The sequence below is a fragment of the Phalangium opilio genome, unplaced genomic scaffold, assembly GCF_054372755.1.
Source record: "Phalangium opilio isolate 3A_F unplaced genomic scaffold, DU_Popi_V2 ptg000540l_1, whole genome shotgun sequence".
Taxonomy (NCBI): Eukaryota; Metazoa; Arthropoda; class Arachnida; order Opiliones; family Phalangiidae; genus Phalangium; species Phalangium opilio.
The window spans coordinates 1,721,730-1,735,883 of record NW_028324244.1 but is presented as its reverse complement, the minus strand read 5'-3'; the positions used below and the strand labels follow the sequence as shown (position 1 = coordinate 1,735,883).

The 14,154-nt window shown below is 37.2% G+C and overlaps 1 protein-coding gene across 4 annotated transcripts in view; it reads left to right on the top strand.

Moving 5' to 3' along the window:
* LOC149588588 (A disintegrin and metalloproteinase with thrombospondin motifs 9-like) overlaps positions 1-14,101 on the top strand; it is a 179,267-nt gene extending 165,166 nt beyond the window's left edge. For 3 of the 4 annotated variants that reach the window (XM_089862363.1, XM_089862364.1, XM_089862366.1), the window contains 25 exons: positions 2,755-2,901; positions 2,977-3,138; positions 3,328-3,583; positions 3,663-3,823; positions 3,890-3,953; positions 4,057-4,171; positions 4,235-4,371; positions 4,439-4,556; positions 4,623-4,715; positions 4,789-4,955; positions 5,312-5,438; positions 5,837-5,963; positions 6,041-6,419; positions 6,480-6,641; positions 6,930-7,187; positions 7,313-7,465; positions 7,532-7,735; positions 9,105-9,449; positions 9,519-9,908; positions 9,973-10,108; positions 10,179-10,362; positions 10,425-10,561; positions 10,749-10,939; positions 11,035-11,136; positions 11,218-14,101. In XM_089862363.1, coding sequence (XP_089718489.1) covers positions 2,755-2,901; positions 2,977-3,138; positions 3,328-3,583; positions 3,663-3,823; positions 3,890-3,953; positions 4,057-4,171; positions 4,235-4,371; positions 4,439-4,556; positions 4,623-4,715; positions 4,789-4,955; positions 5,312-5,438; positions 5,837-5,963; positions 6,041-6,419; positions 6,480-6,641; positions 6,930-7,187; positions 7,313-7,465; positions 7,532-7,735; positions 9,105-9,449; positions 9,519-9,908; positions 9,973-10,108; positions 10,179-10,362; positions 10,425-10,561; positions 10,749-10,939; positions 11,035-11,130 — 4,309 coding nt within the window. In that variant the 3' untranslated portion in view covers positions 11,131-11,136; positions 11,218-14,101. The remainder of the gene's footprint in view (positions 1-2,754; positions 2,902-2,976; positions 3,139-3,327; positions 3,584-3,662; positions 3,824-3,889; positions 3,954-4,056; positions 4,172-4,234; positions 4,372-4,438; positions 4,557-4,622; positions 4,716-4,788; positions 4,956-5,311; positions 5,439-5,836; positions 5,964-6,040; positions 6,420-6,479; positions 6,642-6,929; positions 7,188-7,312; positions 7,466-7,531; positions 7,736-9,104; positions 9,450-9,518; positions 9,909-9,972; positions 10,109-10,178; positions 10,363-10,424; positions 10,562-10,748; positions 10,940-11,034; positions 11,137-11,217) is intronic. The other variant, XM_089862365.1, reaches the window with a different exon arrangement.
* The last annotated feature ends 53 nt before the right edge of the window (positions 14,102-14,154 follow it).

Sequence of the window (14,154 nt, the reverse complement as noted above, 5' to 3'; positions counted from 1 at the left end):
AATGTCGCAGCCAAAAGCTACCCGAGTTAGGCTTAGCTGTTTTATTATTTTTTATTAAATTTTTTATTTTTATTTCCCGGGAAATTAATATCCTAGACGCATTTTGCTGTTATTTAATTGAAAGTGTAATTAAGAAAAATTAAAAAGAAAGAAAATGGGCGGTAACCGTGCAAGGTTAATGGCAGCAGCGAAAAGCCCGTTAGATCTTTACACTATCTTATCCACCACTTTTTTTTTCTGTTTTGTTTTTAGCTTCGTCGTATTAATACGGTAGAGTTATTTATTTCGCTCTTTCTGTTGCCGTTGGGGTAGATGATGTTGGAAAGGTTAAGCAGTAGAGAAATTAGGCTTAGGTTCGTGGAGGGGTGGGGGGAAACTTAGGCTTAGGTTCGTGGAGGGGGGGAACTTAGGCTTAGGTTAGTAGTGAAAAATAGGCCTAAGTTGATGCTATCAAATTGCTGGTTAAAAAATAATAAATGTGGATTTCCATCTTGTTATATTTTTAATTTAATTCAATGATAATTAATAAACGAATTAAACTCCGGGCCTAAGAGAGAGAAAGGCGAGAAAAAAAGGTGATCCATTTCCCGTCATAAAAATGACGTAATTTCATTCGATTCATTTAGTTTTGCGTATAAATATTTCTTTCATTATGAATATAACGAACTTGGTTAATTAATATTATTTGGCGTTCAAATTAACCCCGTACCACAAAAGGAATAAAAAAAGTAAAACTTGTTTTCATTTGATATTTGGTAGATAATTATTTTTTATCATCGTTAAACTGGTAGACTTATTTCCTCTAATTAACTTCATTAACTTTTCGCACCCTGCGTAATAGTTTTAAAATAACCACACGTATTTTCGACGATTCATTTAACAAAATCAAACCTTACTTTTAAGCAAAATATTTTACATTCCCCCTCACTTTTCGCTCATTAACTCAATCCATAGGAACAGTGTCTTATAATTAGAAACCGATTTCACCGAGTTGAAATTATTATTTTCATTCATTGTATTCCCCCACGGTCATTCTTTTCTATAATTATAATTATAATTACCTTTATTATTTAATTACGTACGCTTACAACTGAACAATTAACACCGCTGCACTTTTAATAATTAACTTTCTTTCAAGGTAAGCCGGGATATCATTAATTAATTAATAAAGAAGCGTTAAAAATTGTTATTTTACCAGTTTTGGTTAATTATAAATTATATAAGTATGAAAAAAACCAGAGGCTTCCGTGTTACGCGAGGTAGTAGCGAAGCTACTTTGCCAGAGCCTCTAGAAAACAAATTTTAAGTAACTAAAGTTTGGAATTTATTTATTTCTCTTGAAAGTTTCCTTTTTTAAAAAAAAATAAAAAAGAGGGAAAAGAAAATTAAAGTTTTTTAGGAAAGTAACTCTGTTTTGGTAAGCTTGTCGCGGTTGATCGTAAAGATGTTGCATCTTGATAATGAGGAGCTCCAGAAATCTTTTTCTTGACTGAAAGAGACTCTTTAAACGTTTAGAATCATATTAGTTCGTCCCAATTATACAATTCCCAACTTCAACATCAATGGCGAAATACTCTTATAGAGTCTAGTTTACGGAAGGATTGTAATGGGATGAACTTGTCTGGAAAGAAACCACTGAAAAGTTTTAAGTTTACTTTTAAACAACTTTCCCTACTCCCACCGTTTTTATCTAAATACACCGTCGAGATTATAACGGGAGATGAGGAGAGCATCTTTCCTTCATCTTCATCTTGAGCTTCTCCGCTCCGTCGCTTCCTCAAAAATCTTACCCATCACCTTAAAAGGTCAGGGGATCCAGTAACGGAACGGCCTTGAATCGCATTCTCCCACAGCGTTAACTTATAATCCTTCTAAAAGCCCAAAATCTCTCTCGGTCATACTTTCTTAAATTTTTATTATCTTTACCCTGAATTTTTATAAACTCTTTCTATGTTTTTCCTTCACTTGAAGTGTTTATGAATTAATTTATTACCTAGAGATTGTGCCCACAGAGAGTTTTAAATTTTTAAATTGGGGCTTTGGGTCAATCCTTCTAATTAAGCTTATCATAAGTTTATAAGATATGTTCCATATAAGTTTGTCACTGGTTACAAACTAGAGCTTGTCATGGAGATTATCTTAAAGCGACGCCTGGTTTTGGCGCTGACAAAGACTTAATAATGCAGACTAAATAGGACCTAGATGGAAGTCCTGCAAAACTAACTAGCCGAGTGTAGTACTTCAATTCTCGCTTCCGTCGTTCTGCTAGAACTAGCTCGAGCTGTAAGTCTCTCAGTAGCATTACGAAGTATAGGTAGAGTCATACTTATGGAATAAACATATCACTTATAAACTTATGACCTATTTTATTTGGACGGCAAACATCTCAAAATATCTGCCGGTTTAAGGATGGGCCGATTTTAATTGGATTTAATTTTGAAATCTCGAAATATTAGCTTAAGAGCATGAAGTGAAATAATGCGAAGTTATTAATACAATATACTTTACCTGAAAAATATTGGGGGAATTAATTGATGGTGGTAGACATACGATTAACTTTGGTTTAATTTAAGTCTGGGCAAAGTGTATTTAGGACAATTATATTCGATCCAAACGATTTAATTGAATAATTTATGATATATTTTACCGTCTAGTATATGTATTCTTAATCACTCTGTCTACGTTACAAACATAGTGGAATAATTTAACAAGCTCAAACTCCGTTCTAATAACTTGAAACGTTATTTATTTAAGAGAAGACTTATGCCGATCTGATCAGTCTTGCGACGTATTGGGATTGGCTCAGAAGGGATTGGTCTGTGATCATTCGCACAACTGCGCCATTGTAGAAGATAGTGGTTTAAGCGCATCCTTTACTATAATCCACGAATTGGGTCATATGTAAGTATTGCTTATAAATTAGGGTTTAACTAAAACGGCAATTAAAAATAAATCGTTTGCCTTTACTTTTTTCAGTTTAAGTATGCCCCACGACCACGATTATGGTGTAGAAGGCGATTGCTCCCCGCATTTGGGACCCGGTCATAACTTGCACGTTATGTCGCGCATGTTGGACTATAACAGTCATTCCTGGAGCTGGTCGGCTTGTAGCAGACATCATTTCACCAATTTATTAGAGTAAGAGCATACGTTCGTGTGATATGTTCCATAAGTTTGCCACTCGTTACTGAGAGCTTGTCGTTCTCGAACTAGCTCTGGTAAGTCTCTTGCGTTAGTGTCATACTTATGGAACATATCTTATAAACTTACGGTAAGTGGTACAACTACAGGTCATCCGAAAGGTTCTAAACATTTAACTTCCAATAGTTCCGGTTTGGGGTTTTGTTTGATGGATAAACCTCGGGAAGATCTTCTAATGACGCCTCCAGATGATAAACTACCCGGAGAGATTTACGACGTGGATTACCAGTGTTATTTACAATTCGGACCAAAGTATCGGGCTTGTCGGAAGGATAACACCACTTGCATTAAGTTATGGTGCAGCTTGGAGACTGAAACGTCGACGACTTGTAGGACCGCTCATTCCGCTTGGGCTGATGGTTCTAACTGTACCACTAATCACGTACGTCATACGTCCATCCCTTCTATGACTGTCTTCTTTTAGGCTTCGTGTCCTAAAACTTTATAAGTATTTTATATAGCTAGCCCCCATGTGGTGTCGAGAAGGCAAATGCGTGCCAGTACGACGCGAAACTGGACGTCCCGTCGACGGAGCTTGGAGTCAATGGAAGTCCGTCGGTGAATGTTCCAGGACGTGTGGAGGTGGTATCAAGAGATCCATAAGGGAATGTGATAATCCTAAGTGAGTTCATTGGTTTTTTTGTATTATACGCGTACCGACACTGTTCATAACGTATCTTCCCGTTAGGCCCTTAAATGGTGGCAAGTTCTGTTTGGGTATAAGAACGAGGTACCATTCTTGCAATATTCACGTGGGTATAGATTGCATTTTTGTTTTCACGTTGCTTGAACCAATTATCAATCTGTATTCGTATTAGCTTTAATCTCAATTATCTTCAATAATTAATTAAGCAGGATTGTCCTCCAAATACGCCGGATTTTCGAGAACAACAGTGCGCCAAGTTCAACGGGAAGGTTAACCTAAAGAACGCGCCTCCTGGTTTGGGTTGGGTGCCCGAAACGCGATCCAGTAAGTATCACTTGATGTAACGAACGCTGCGAGATGGTAAACCGGAAATAACCTCCATTACAGTCACACCAACGGAAGTGTGTAAACTTTATTGTCGCCTAGGCAGTGAAATACGTCGATTACAAGAAAAGGTTATTGATGGAACCCCTTGCGGACTTGAACCGGGTTCCTATAGTCTTTGCGTTAACGGAATATGCGTGGTAAGTTAAAAAGAAATGTCCGCTGGTTGAGAATACGCGAATGACGCGATGTCCATCCGTGTTTTAGGAACCGGGCTGCGATCGCATCCTGGGGTCAGGTAAAAAGTTTGATATTTGCGGGAAATGCGGTGGAAATAACTCAACGTGTAAGGTCATTACGGGATCCTTTAACGAGGTCAATTACGGTAAGACGACCTTTAACCCCCCCCCCATTATCGCAATGGATAATTAATGGTTTGTGGTCGAATCAGGGTATAATAACGTAGTGATAATACCGCCTGGTGCCACCTATATAGAGATTATGCAATACGGGTACCATAATCGAAAAGACGATAATTATTTAGGTAAGTTAACTACTCGAGTCGTCTTTATTAAAACTAGGTTGTTGTCTCGAGTCTATAACCTTTTGAACTTTAGTTTTGAAGGACCGCAATGAAGCCAATATTCTAAACGGTAACTTTAACGTTACCATGACTAAGAAGTTATTCTACTACGGTGATGTCCTGGTTCAGTACACGGGCTGCAGTGCCGAAATCGAAAGAATTAATATCACCAAACCCATTCAGAAGGAGCTCATTGTACAGGTTGGTGAGTGAGAATGAAATCACCTTTATAAACATTCGTAGCGCCGCCTTTTGTGTAATACTTGTTTTGTATTTCGATGTAGTTAAGCCTTTAATTATAATTTGACTATTAAGTTGACGAAACCATACGTTTATAAGATATGTTCCATAAGTATGACACTTGGAAGAATTGAGTACTACACTCGGTTAGTTTCGTAGTCCATCTTCCCATGTAGTCTGTACTAAGCTCTCAGTAACCAGTAGCAAACTTATGGAACATAGCTTATGATCAAACCAATCAATGCGTTGGTCACACCCCCCCCCCTATCTGTCTTCGAGTTATCGCGTCATTAACGGATAATCTGTTGTCTTTTCAGGTGTTAATAGTTGGGGCCGTGAACCCTCCTGATGTCAGATACCAATACACCATCAGTTCCCAAGACGAAAACGAATTTGATTGGGAGTATCAACCTAAATGGCAACCTTGCAATCGAGTTTGCGGAGGCAAGTACTTTACGTTTTTTGGCGCACTTTCCTTTTTAAAACTAATTAGCGGCGATGGATCGGGGGAGACTGCGATTTGTTTACGCGACCTATAGACCGTTTTTAATGGGTCAGATGTTTAGGCTGGGTTTGTTACAAAGTGTATTTTCCAGCCGTTTAGCGCCGGGAAGAAACTATATTTGATTTTTGGCTTACGTCAATCAACACTTCATTTACAATATATCTTCTCTTAAAAAGTTTTTGGCCAAGTGCCCCCTCTCTCTTAAGTCTTAAGTAGATCCAAAAGTTGTTTTTTAGACTTTGTTTTCATTAAAACACTAAATTGGTTTTGTTCCTTCCTTCCCGATTTAGGTTTTGAAATTATTATAGTAGACATTTTGGTCTATTCTTTTTTTTAGGCGAGCAGTTTCGTGACCCTCTGTGTGTCCGACGAGTTGACAAGTTAATTGTCAGCGAGGCTCATTGTCGAAAAGAGAAGAAATTACCTCGTAAAGCCCAAGCTTGCAACTTGAACTGCGAACTGAGGTACAAGTACCACTTACACCATTTTAATCGTAAATACAGTTAGTACAATGGCTATGCTGTGTTTTGTTATCCGACAGATGGCATCCAATTCAAGTCTCTCAGTGCAGTTCCTTATGCGGACCGGGTACCCGGAAACGCGTTTTCACCTGCGCCCAAATAACTCAATGGTATCAACAGCAACCCCTGGTAGATCACGTTTGTTTAGCGCAGTTAGGTCCCAAACCGCCGGAGATAGAGGAATGCGAAGGTACTTGTCCCAATTCGAGATGGGAGTACGGTGAATGGTCTGTTTGTTCCAAATCGTGTGGAGGCGGGGAACAGTATCGTTCGGCGCATTGCGTCAACGATCAAGGTCATAAACACGAAGACAGTCATTGCGATCAAACTCAAATGGTTACTTCTCGACCCTGCAATACGGTCGAATGTCCTAGTTGGAAAACTGACAGCTGGACGGATGTAAGCACCATCATCCTATTAAAAACCACAACGGTATAAATGACGTCATGTCTTTCACAGTGTTCAGTGTCATGCGGGACGGGCGAACGTCAACGACCATATTTTTGTCAACACGGTGGTTTGACCGTCGCTAATCATTTTTGCGATCCCGAGACGATACCGGAGCACAAAGAAAAGTGCGTCGTACCATGTTATAGGTGGCAACACGGACCATGGAGTGCGGTAAATTTTAATTTCTTAAATTGACTCGAAGGTGTATTAGAAAATAGCTTTCCCCGTATTAGAATTTAGATTCGTACCGTTGTCGTTTTAAGCACCTGAGATTTGGTTGGATGGTTGATTGAGATATGGGTGGTGGGGCGTTAAGGTTTAAAGGTCAAATAGACAGACAGACAGACGTGTACGGAAAAAGAGGGAGCTCGTCGTGGGAGTTTTTATGTGTACTCGTTATAACGAAAGTATATTTCCGTCCCTAATTTGTTATACTTGGTTCTTCCCCCCATTACATAGTGTTCGGTGACGTGCGGCGACGGTATCCAGCGCCGCACTGTCCAGTGTCAGTCCGAAGAAGGTCAAGCTGTGAATAACAGTTTGTGCGACCTATTTGAGAAACCTTTTAGCGAAATCATCTGTCGACGAACTCCCTGCACGTCCAGTACTCCTTCTCCTTCCGATTATCATTGGTCGATTTCGCCCATTCAACAGAGTGGTTCCGTTATGGCCCACTCCCGTTATCGCGTTATGTGGCGGACGGGACCCTTCGGAGAGGTAGCTTTACCTTAAATTAACGTAAAACCGTAACACCTAACATAACGTTACCGCAAATATTACCTAACCGTTACGCAGTCCAAATACCAGGCTAACTTTTACCACTCATTAACAATTAAAATTAGTGTTCCCGAACTTGCGGTGGCGGAACCATGCGTCGACAAGTCGCTTGCTCGGCCGAAAGACTTCCGGTTGAAACTTGCGGACCTAAACCACCCGAAGAAATGCCCTGTAACGAGCAACCGTGTCCCATGTGGGCTATGGGTGAATGGGAAAAAGTAAATACATGTCCCAAAGTACCCTCAAAGGCTATTTTCTCAAACTGTGGTTCTTGTTCGTTACAGTGCAGTAACAATTGCGGAGCTGGAACTCAGAATAGAACCGTTAAGTGCACGGATCATTTAAGTCAAGTTGTGGCCGATTTTCAGTGCCTCCCATATGAGAAACCGTTGGTTACTCGAAAATGCCAAGGACACAATTGTTACGACTTCGGCGTCACTACTGTACCGACCAGTATTTACAGATGGCATACCGAAGCTTGGAGTCGGGTAAGTTCCAAAACGTTTTAAGTACTTAATTCTAATTCCGACTGCAATTAATTAAGATGTTGTTCAAATTACATCTTGTTCTATATCCCTAATTTGCATACATTAAATTAAAATCTGGTAGTCTTAGAACCGGGAATACATACAGTTATTAGGAATAATTTATGTTAATTTCTATCTATGCGGGTTTTGTGGGCCGGGCTTGAGAACTATCCGCCACTCCCCTAACGTAATTTCATTGGTAGGAAGTAACGCGAGGTACAAGGTGAGGTAAAATTCTTCATACATAATGATTAGTCTGGCTCTTACCACGAAATCCTCCTACATACGTTGAGAAAATGGATGTAGCACAATTATTCCTATCAACTGTATGTATTCCTGGCAGAACTTCAGCTACTTAGAGAAAAACTAAACTTCGCTTTTAAACTAGATTTTTAATTATTCAAAAGAAAAAAAAATAAAATAACTTTTTAATAATTTATGGATGTATTTACAAAGTTTCTTTTTAATTTTTTTTTACTGGGAAAGATTTTTAAACTCGAAAACTCCTTCAATTAATCATAAATTTAACTGAGAATGAGTCCAATTAGCGGAAGCTAGAGAATGGAAAAATCGTGATTTTTGGTCGAATTTTTACAAGATACAGATTGAAGTTGTTTCTTTTTTAACTTTTTTCTTCCAACCGAGTCTAGATCCAGAAGGTCATAAACTTTATAAATACCGGTATAGGCCTATGTACACGTAGTTAGTTAGAGTAAAGAGGCACGTTTTTTGAACGATTGTTTTCTTTTTATAATTCGCCATGGCCTAGAACTGACCCATAAATTAAAGCCACCCTTAGCAGTAAAAAACGATAATAAAATTGTTTGAAGAACTCTGAGCTAAGCAAGAACGGATTAACACGAAGTTTCGTTACAAGCCTCGGACCCTGTCACGTTGAAATTCCTACATTATATTTTAGTTTAACTTTTGAATACTTCGTGACAATCTATTTCTGTTAGTAATAAGCTCTGATGGTTTTTTTTTTCGGCGCTAAAATTCAATTAGGAGGCTACTTTAATGGGTATATATATATGTATATATATTCTGTTCTGTACTGGTAGAGGCCAATTGGGGGCCATCTGGGTTATGGTACTGGTAAGGTCTTAGTTTATACATCTCTCCCCTTGTATTAAAGCGTCGGGTCAGTGCTAATTAATGCACCATAGATCTATGCTTTCCGAAAGTATAACTCGAAGGTTTTATTAGAGGCGTCTGATTTTTATGTAAAATATAGACCCCCAATTAATTTTGATAAATTCTCCAGGGAAACGACTAAAATTTTAATCCTATTTTAACGTTTCAAACCATTTTATTTGAACCCATATACCAGTGCTGCAACGGAACGGCTAGAAGACAAGTTATTTGCATAGATCAAAATGAAATCTCTGTCCCCGTCGGTCGTTGCGAAGGCCCAGCCCCTAAGAAGCGACAACCATGCTCGGGTTCAAGTTCAGACACTAGATTATGCCCACGTTGGGTTCAGTTGGAGGATTGGAGTCAATGTTTCGGGTCTTGCGGTAACAGTACCCAAACTCAAACCTGGGTATGCCGTTCAGGCAAGGGACAGTCCGCGGTGGACGAAGAGTGGTGCGATCAACCTAAGCCTAAACCTATCACGAGACCGTGTTTACTCAAATCGTGTTCGTATCATTGGGCCAAAAAGAAGTGGACTAAAGTAATTGAAAACTAATGTTGTCTTCAAAGGCCTAAAAGATCTGATGCAACCTCTTGTTTCTAATTACAGTGTAGCTCCAATTGCGGTAATGGTAAACGGCATCGTTACGTTTATTGCGTACAAGAAAATGGTTCATTAGTCGATGAGAAGTACTGTTCCGGAATTCGCAAGCCAAAGACCGAGAAGAAATGCCGATCTCAAACATGTCCGTTCATCTGGGTCACCTCCCATTGGAGCGAATGTTCTCGATCGTGCGGACCAGGTGCCCAAAGACGAACGGTTTCGTGTCATCGAACAAACGCTTACGGTTGGGTGGATCCAACATCAGTACCTCAACCGAGGGTTAGTCCATCATTGGCTACCTGGTGCAACGTATCGGAAAAACCCTCGGAGTCTCGGTCTTGCAACTTGGGCAGTTGCCAAAGTCAAAGTTTATGGAGAGCTGGGCCATGGCAACCTGTAAGTTGGTTACCCCGATAGAAAATTGAGGAACGTTTTTGAACTGAACCGTTTTTACTCTTAGTGTTCGGTGGAATGTGGTAGGGGACGACAACACCGTAGGATCAAATGTTTGGACCGCAGGGGAAGAAAGTTGAACAAAGACCAATGCGACGTAAAGTTAAAGCCGAGGAATAAAAGAAGATGCGTCATGAAATCTTGTAAGTACTAATTGGGTCAAGGTATCAAGTGGTACGTTGAGATTTTAAACGTACACTCGTCGGTTCAAAGGTCATCCGTCGACGTGTCTGGATATCAAAAAACATAGGAACATCAATACGGATGGAGAGTACTACTTGCACGTTCGTGGTAAAAATATTAGGGTCTACTGCAAAGACATGAACAAGAGTCATCCGAGGGAGTTCATCACGCTAAAAAGTGAAAGTGATAATTACTCCGTTGTGTATCGTAAAATGTAAGAGTCATTAATTTGCGAGATTGAGGTTAAAAAATAATTATTATCATTAATTATTTCAGGAATTCCGCGACATGTTCCAGTTCCAGATATCACGGACCACTAGATCCTTGCGGATGTCCCGAACAGTATCTTATAGAGGAAGGTCGAACCACCTTCAAGCGCATAGAGATAAACATTACGTCTCTCAGAGTATACCGTAAGACAACTTTCTTATAATTTTATTGAAATAGTTGTGTAAATATAATCAGAAGTATATAATACTTCTCTTTGAGAGAAGTGTACCACCACAACGGGAGGTGGGTGATTGTAACATGATTCTTCCCAACAGCAGAGACAGAACATTTATTATAGCGAGGATATACTAAACAATATATTTTTTACAGCCTATAATTTCCAATTCAGTCATACGACGGGAACGGCGATACCCTATGGTCAATCAAACTGTATTCATCAGTACAGGTGTCCGCAGAGCAAATTCAGCCTGAATTTGCAAGGGACAAACCTTACGATATCGCCTGATACCAGGTGGGTCAGCCACGGAGGAAGGCAGGCTAATAAAATACAGAAAAATTTGGTAAGTGTCCTTCCAAACAATTAAACGCGCGTAACTTGTAGGCCAAACTTATGACTAACTAATTAATGTTTACGCAATATTTATTTTTTAAACAGAGTGGCGAAATAGTTCAAGGGATATGCGGGGGACATTGCGGAAGTTGTATACCAAGTGCCGAAACTGGTCTAAGATTGGACGTTACACCACCGTGACAATAGGTAAATATTTAAATTAAATTAAACACAATTCATATTTAACATTATTTAAAAAAAATTTCTTTTGTGAAATTTGCGTTTAAGGACTGTGTAGTTAAACAAACAGACTGTTTCGCTGATTGTGCGCTTAAGGTAAACAAATATATAAACAATCTCCAACAACAACAAAATAAATAAACAATAATGGGGGCGAATATATTATAATATAAACAAACAAACAAAAAAGAATTCTCTCTCTTTCTCTTACACAAAAAAAAGAACAACAATGACGGACCATCTCGAGATTTCCATTTAGTTAAATTTTTTAATTATTATAATTAATTATAATTTCCGTGTGTGTGTGTTCTGTTTACTGCCCACTGAAGTTGACTTACTTTAAAACAAACCCTCGCAGCGAGCACTGCCAAACTTTAATAATAATATTCGTTCATCTCATATGTAAATAACATTTTTATTTCTTCCCCCCTCCCAAAAAATAGCCCCCCCTGCTCTAACTAACAAACCAATCTTAATCAATTTTTGTTTTATTCTCGATGTAAAATTATGTTTTCGTTGCATCAACGTTTAATTCTTATATCAATCAGTCTATGATTTTTTTTTAAATATTTATACCAAAATTAAACAATTGTTTTTCTTAATTTTTTTTTTATTTTAATATTGAGAATAAGATGGAAAGGAAAAATACACACTTGAACCAAAATGCGCTCTCTATATCTGAATTATTTCGGTTATTTTGGGGGGTTTTCTTCAATATAATGGCGTTATTTGACAAAATAATCGTCGAAAATCTAGCGTAATATCATTTATCGAGGTTGTCATCAACTGCAGTGCGAACGGAGCATCAAAAACACTAATTTTCGTATTTAATAGCAGTAGCAGTGTACAATAAACATGTGTCGATAAAGCTAATTATATAATATATATTATATAAAACATATAAAATATAAACGCTAAGCCTTGGCCCCCATCCCGTAACCCTAAAATTCTCTTATATCGCAGTTTATGCGCACGAATTAAGTTCCCGATTTATTTTTTTGCTCAACGCTTGTAGTTTTTTCTGTTAAAAGGAAAAATGGTGTATCATCCCAACGAAATATACTTTATTTTAAAGTCTCAGATTTAAAATCCCCACCCTAATTATCCCGGTACAAGAATTAAAAGAACCAATGAGGTTTATCGGGATTCGTATTTTCGCGCTCGGTTCCTAAATCAAAGGAAAGTTGGTTACGATACCATCGCCATCTATACGAAGTAAACGAAACGAAATAAGGCGCCGGATTTGAATTGAACTTGTGTTGTCGATATTGAACTACTTGAACGACTAATAATTAATGGAAATGAAGGAGAAATCGGCGAACTTAAATAATATTTACCAAAAGAAAAACGTAGGAAGTTATCCATAAACTATTTACCTACGTTTTGGTTTAAAAATGAAAAAAGGATTTCAAAGAAGTGACCAACCAACTATTTTAACGCCTAAATTGTTTAGTATTGGCTTATACGTCATAATTATTTATGTTATAGATAAATATGGGTTAAAACGATTAATCGTTTAAAAATAATATGAAAAATAAATAGTTTTTTAACTGTCTAGGATTTTATTAAATACTAAATAATAGTAAAACGAACTCAGTGTTTAACTTTGTTAGTTTTTTTTAATTAATTAATTAATTTAATTATAGAAAATTTTCGGTCTAATTCGTTAATTTTGCTTTCTTCTTCAGCCAAAATTATTTAGATATTATTATTATTATATGTTATTTCTTACTCGATATTTGACTAAGGCTTAAGTTAATTCTACGTGGAAAAAAAAGCTGTTATAATTATTTTAATCTAAGTTATTCATTACACGCTACGTAATTAATATTTTACTTTAACTAACACATTTTAAAATATGTCTATGGTTGTGACCAAAAAATTAACTCCCTTAATAGTTAGTTAATTGATGTTTGTTTTGTTTGTACTTAGAAATTTAAATTGATTAATAGACCGAGGCTTAAGGTCGTCTGCTTCAGAGTTTGAAAGTTTGAAACTTTTCGTCTCTGAAGCAGATACGTAACATTTTAACACAGATTTATCAGTTTAAAATGGAGTCTTAAGCCTTGGTCATAAAGTGAATTGAAGAAAATATAATTTTGGCTGAAGTTGTCAAAGTTTAGCAATAATCGCGCAGTGCTTCTTATTAAATATCGTCTTAAATATAAAATTAAAAATACGAATTCAGGGTCAGGGGAAATTATGATATGAATTATAAAAGAACAAGGTTGGAAATGCGAGCTTGGAATGGACTTAAATTCATAAAGGGGAAACCTCTTTTTCTATATAGAAAAGGACCCTTTTTAAGCTTGCAATATATCCCCAGTTCAGTGAAGCAAATAATTTTCGTCTTCATGGTTAGAAAATTATAACCAGCACGAAATTCGATTTAATTATAATAAAGTTCAACTACCTATATATAAATATATATATATATAAAAATTAAATAATCTGGAAAATTTCCCGTATAGGTAAGGTATTTTTTAATTGTTAATTAAAAGCCCCCCTTCGCCAATAACTGCCAGTTAATTATCGTTTATGAAAATAAACTACAGTATTATATACGCCTGCGTGTTCATTTTTACCGTGCCTAAATTATTTGTTTAATAAATAATTTTTTCTACTCGCTTATATGAATAAAAATCCCCCCTCCTCCCCCCAATAAAATAAAATAAATAAACAACAACAAACAATTGTTGAATTATACCATGAAAGAAACAAAGCCCTAACTACTATAAAAAGCACTGTTAATTAAAAAACAATTAATTAAAACAGTGAACAAATAACTTTATATCGATGTCTCGAAGAACGTTTAATAACTGTGTACGATATTTTTTTTTTTCGATGTAAATAGTGTGTAAAAATAATTTTTCTTCTAAAAATGGAAAATCAACAAAAAATGATACGAAATATAATTGTTATTGGCTGCTATGGTTTTGTAAGTTCTTTCCTTATAGGTCCTGCCCAGTCTTGATTAGCGCTGCT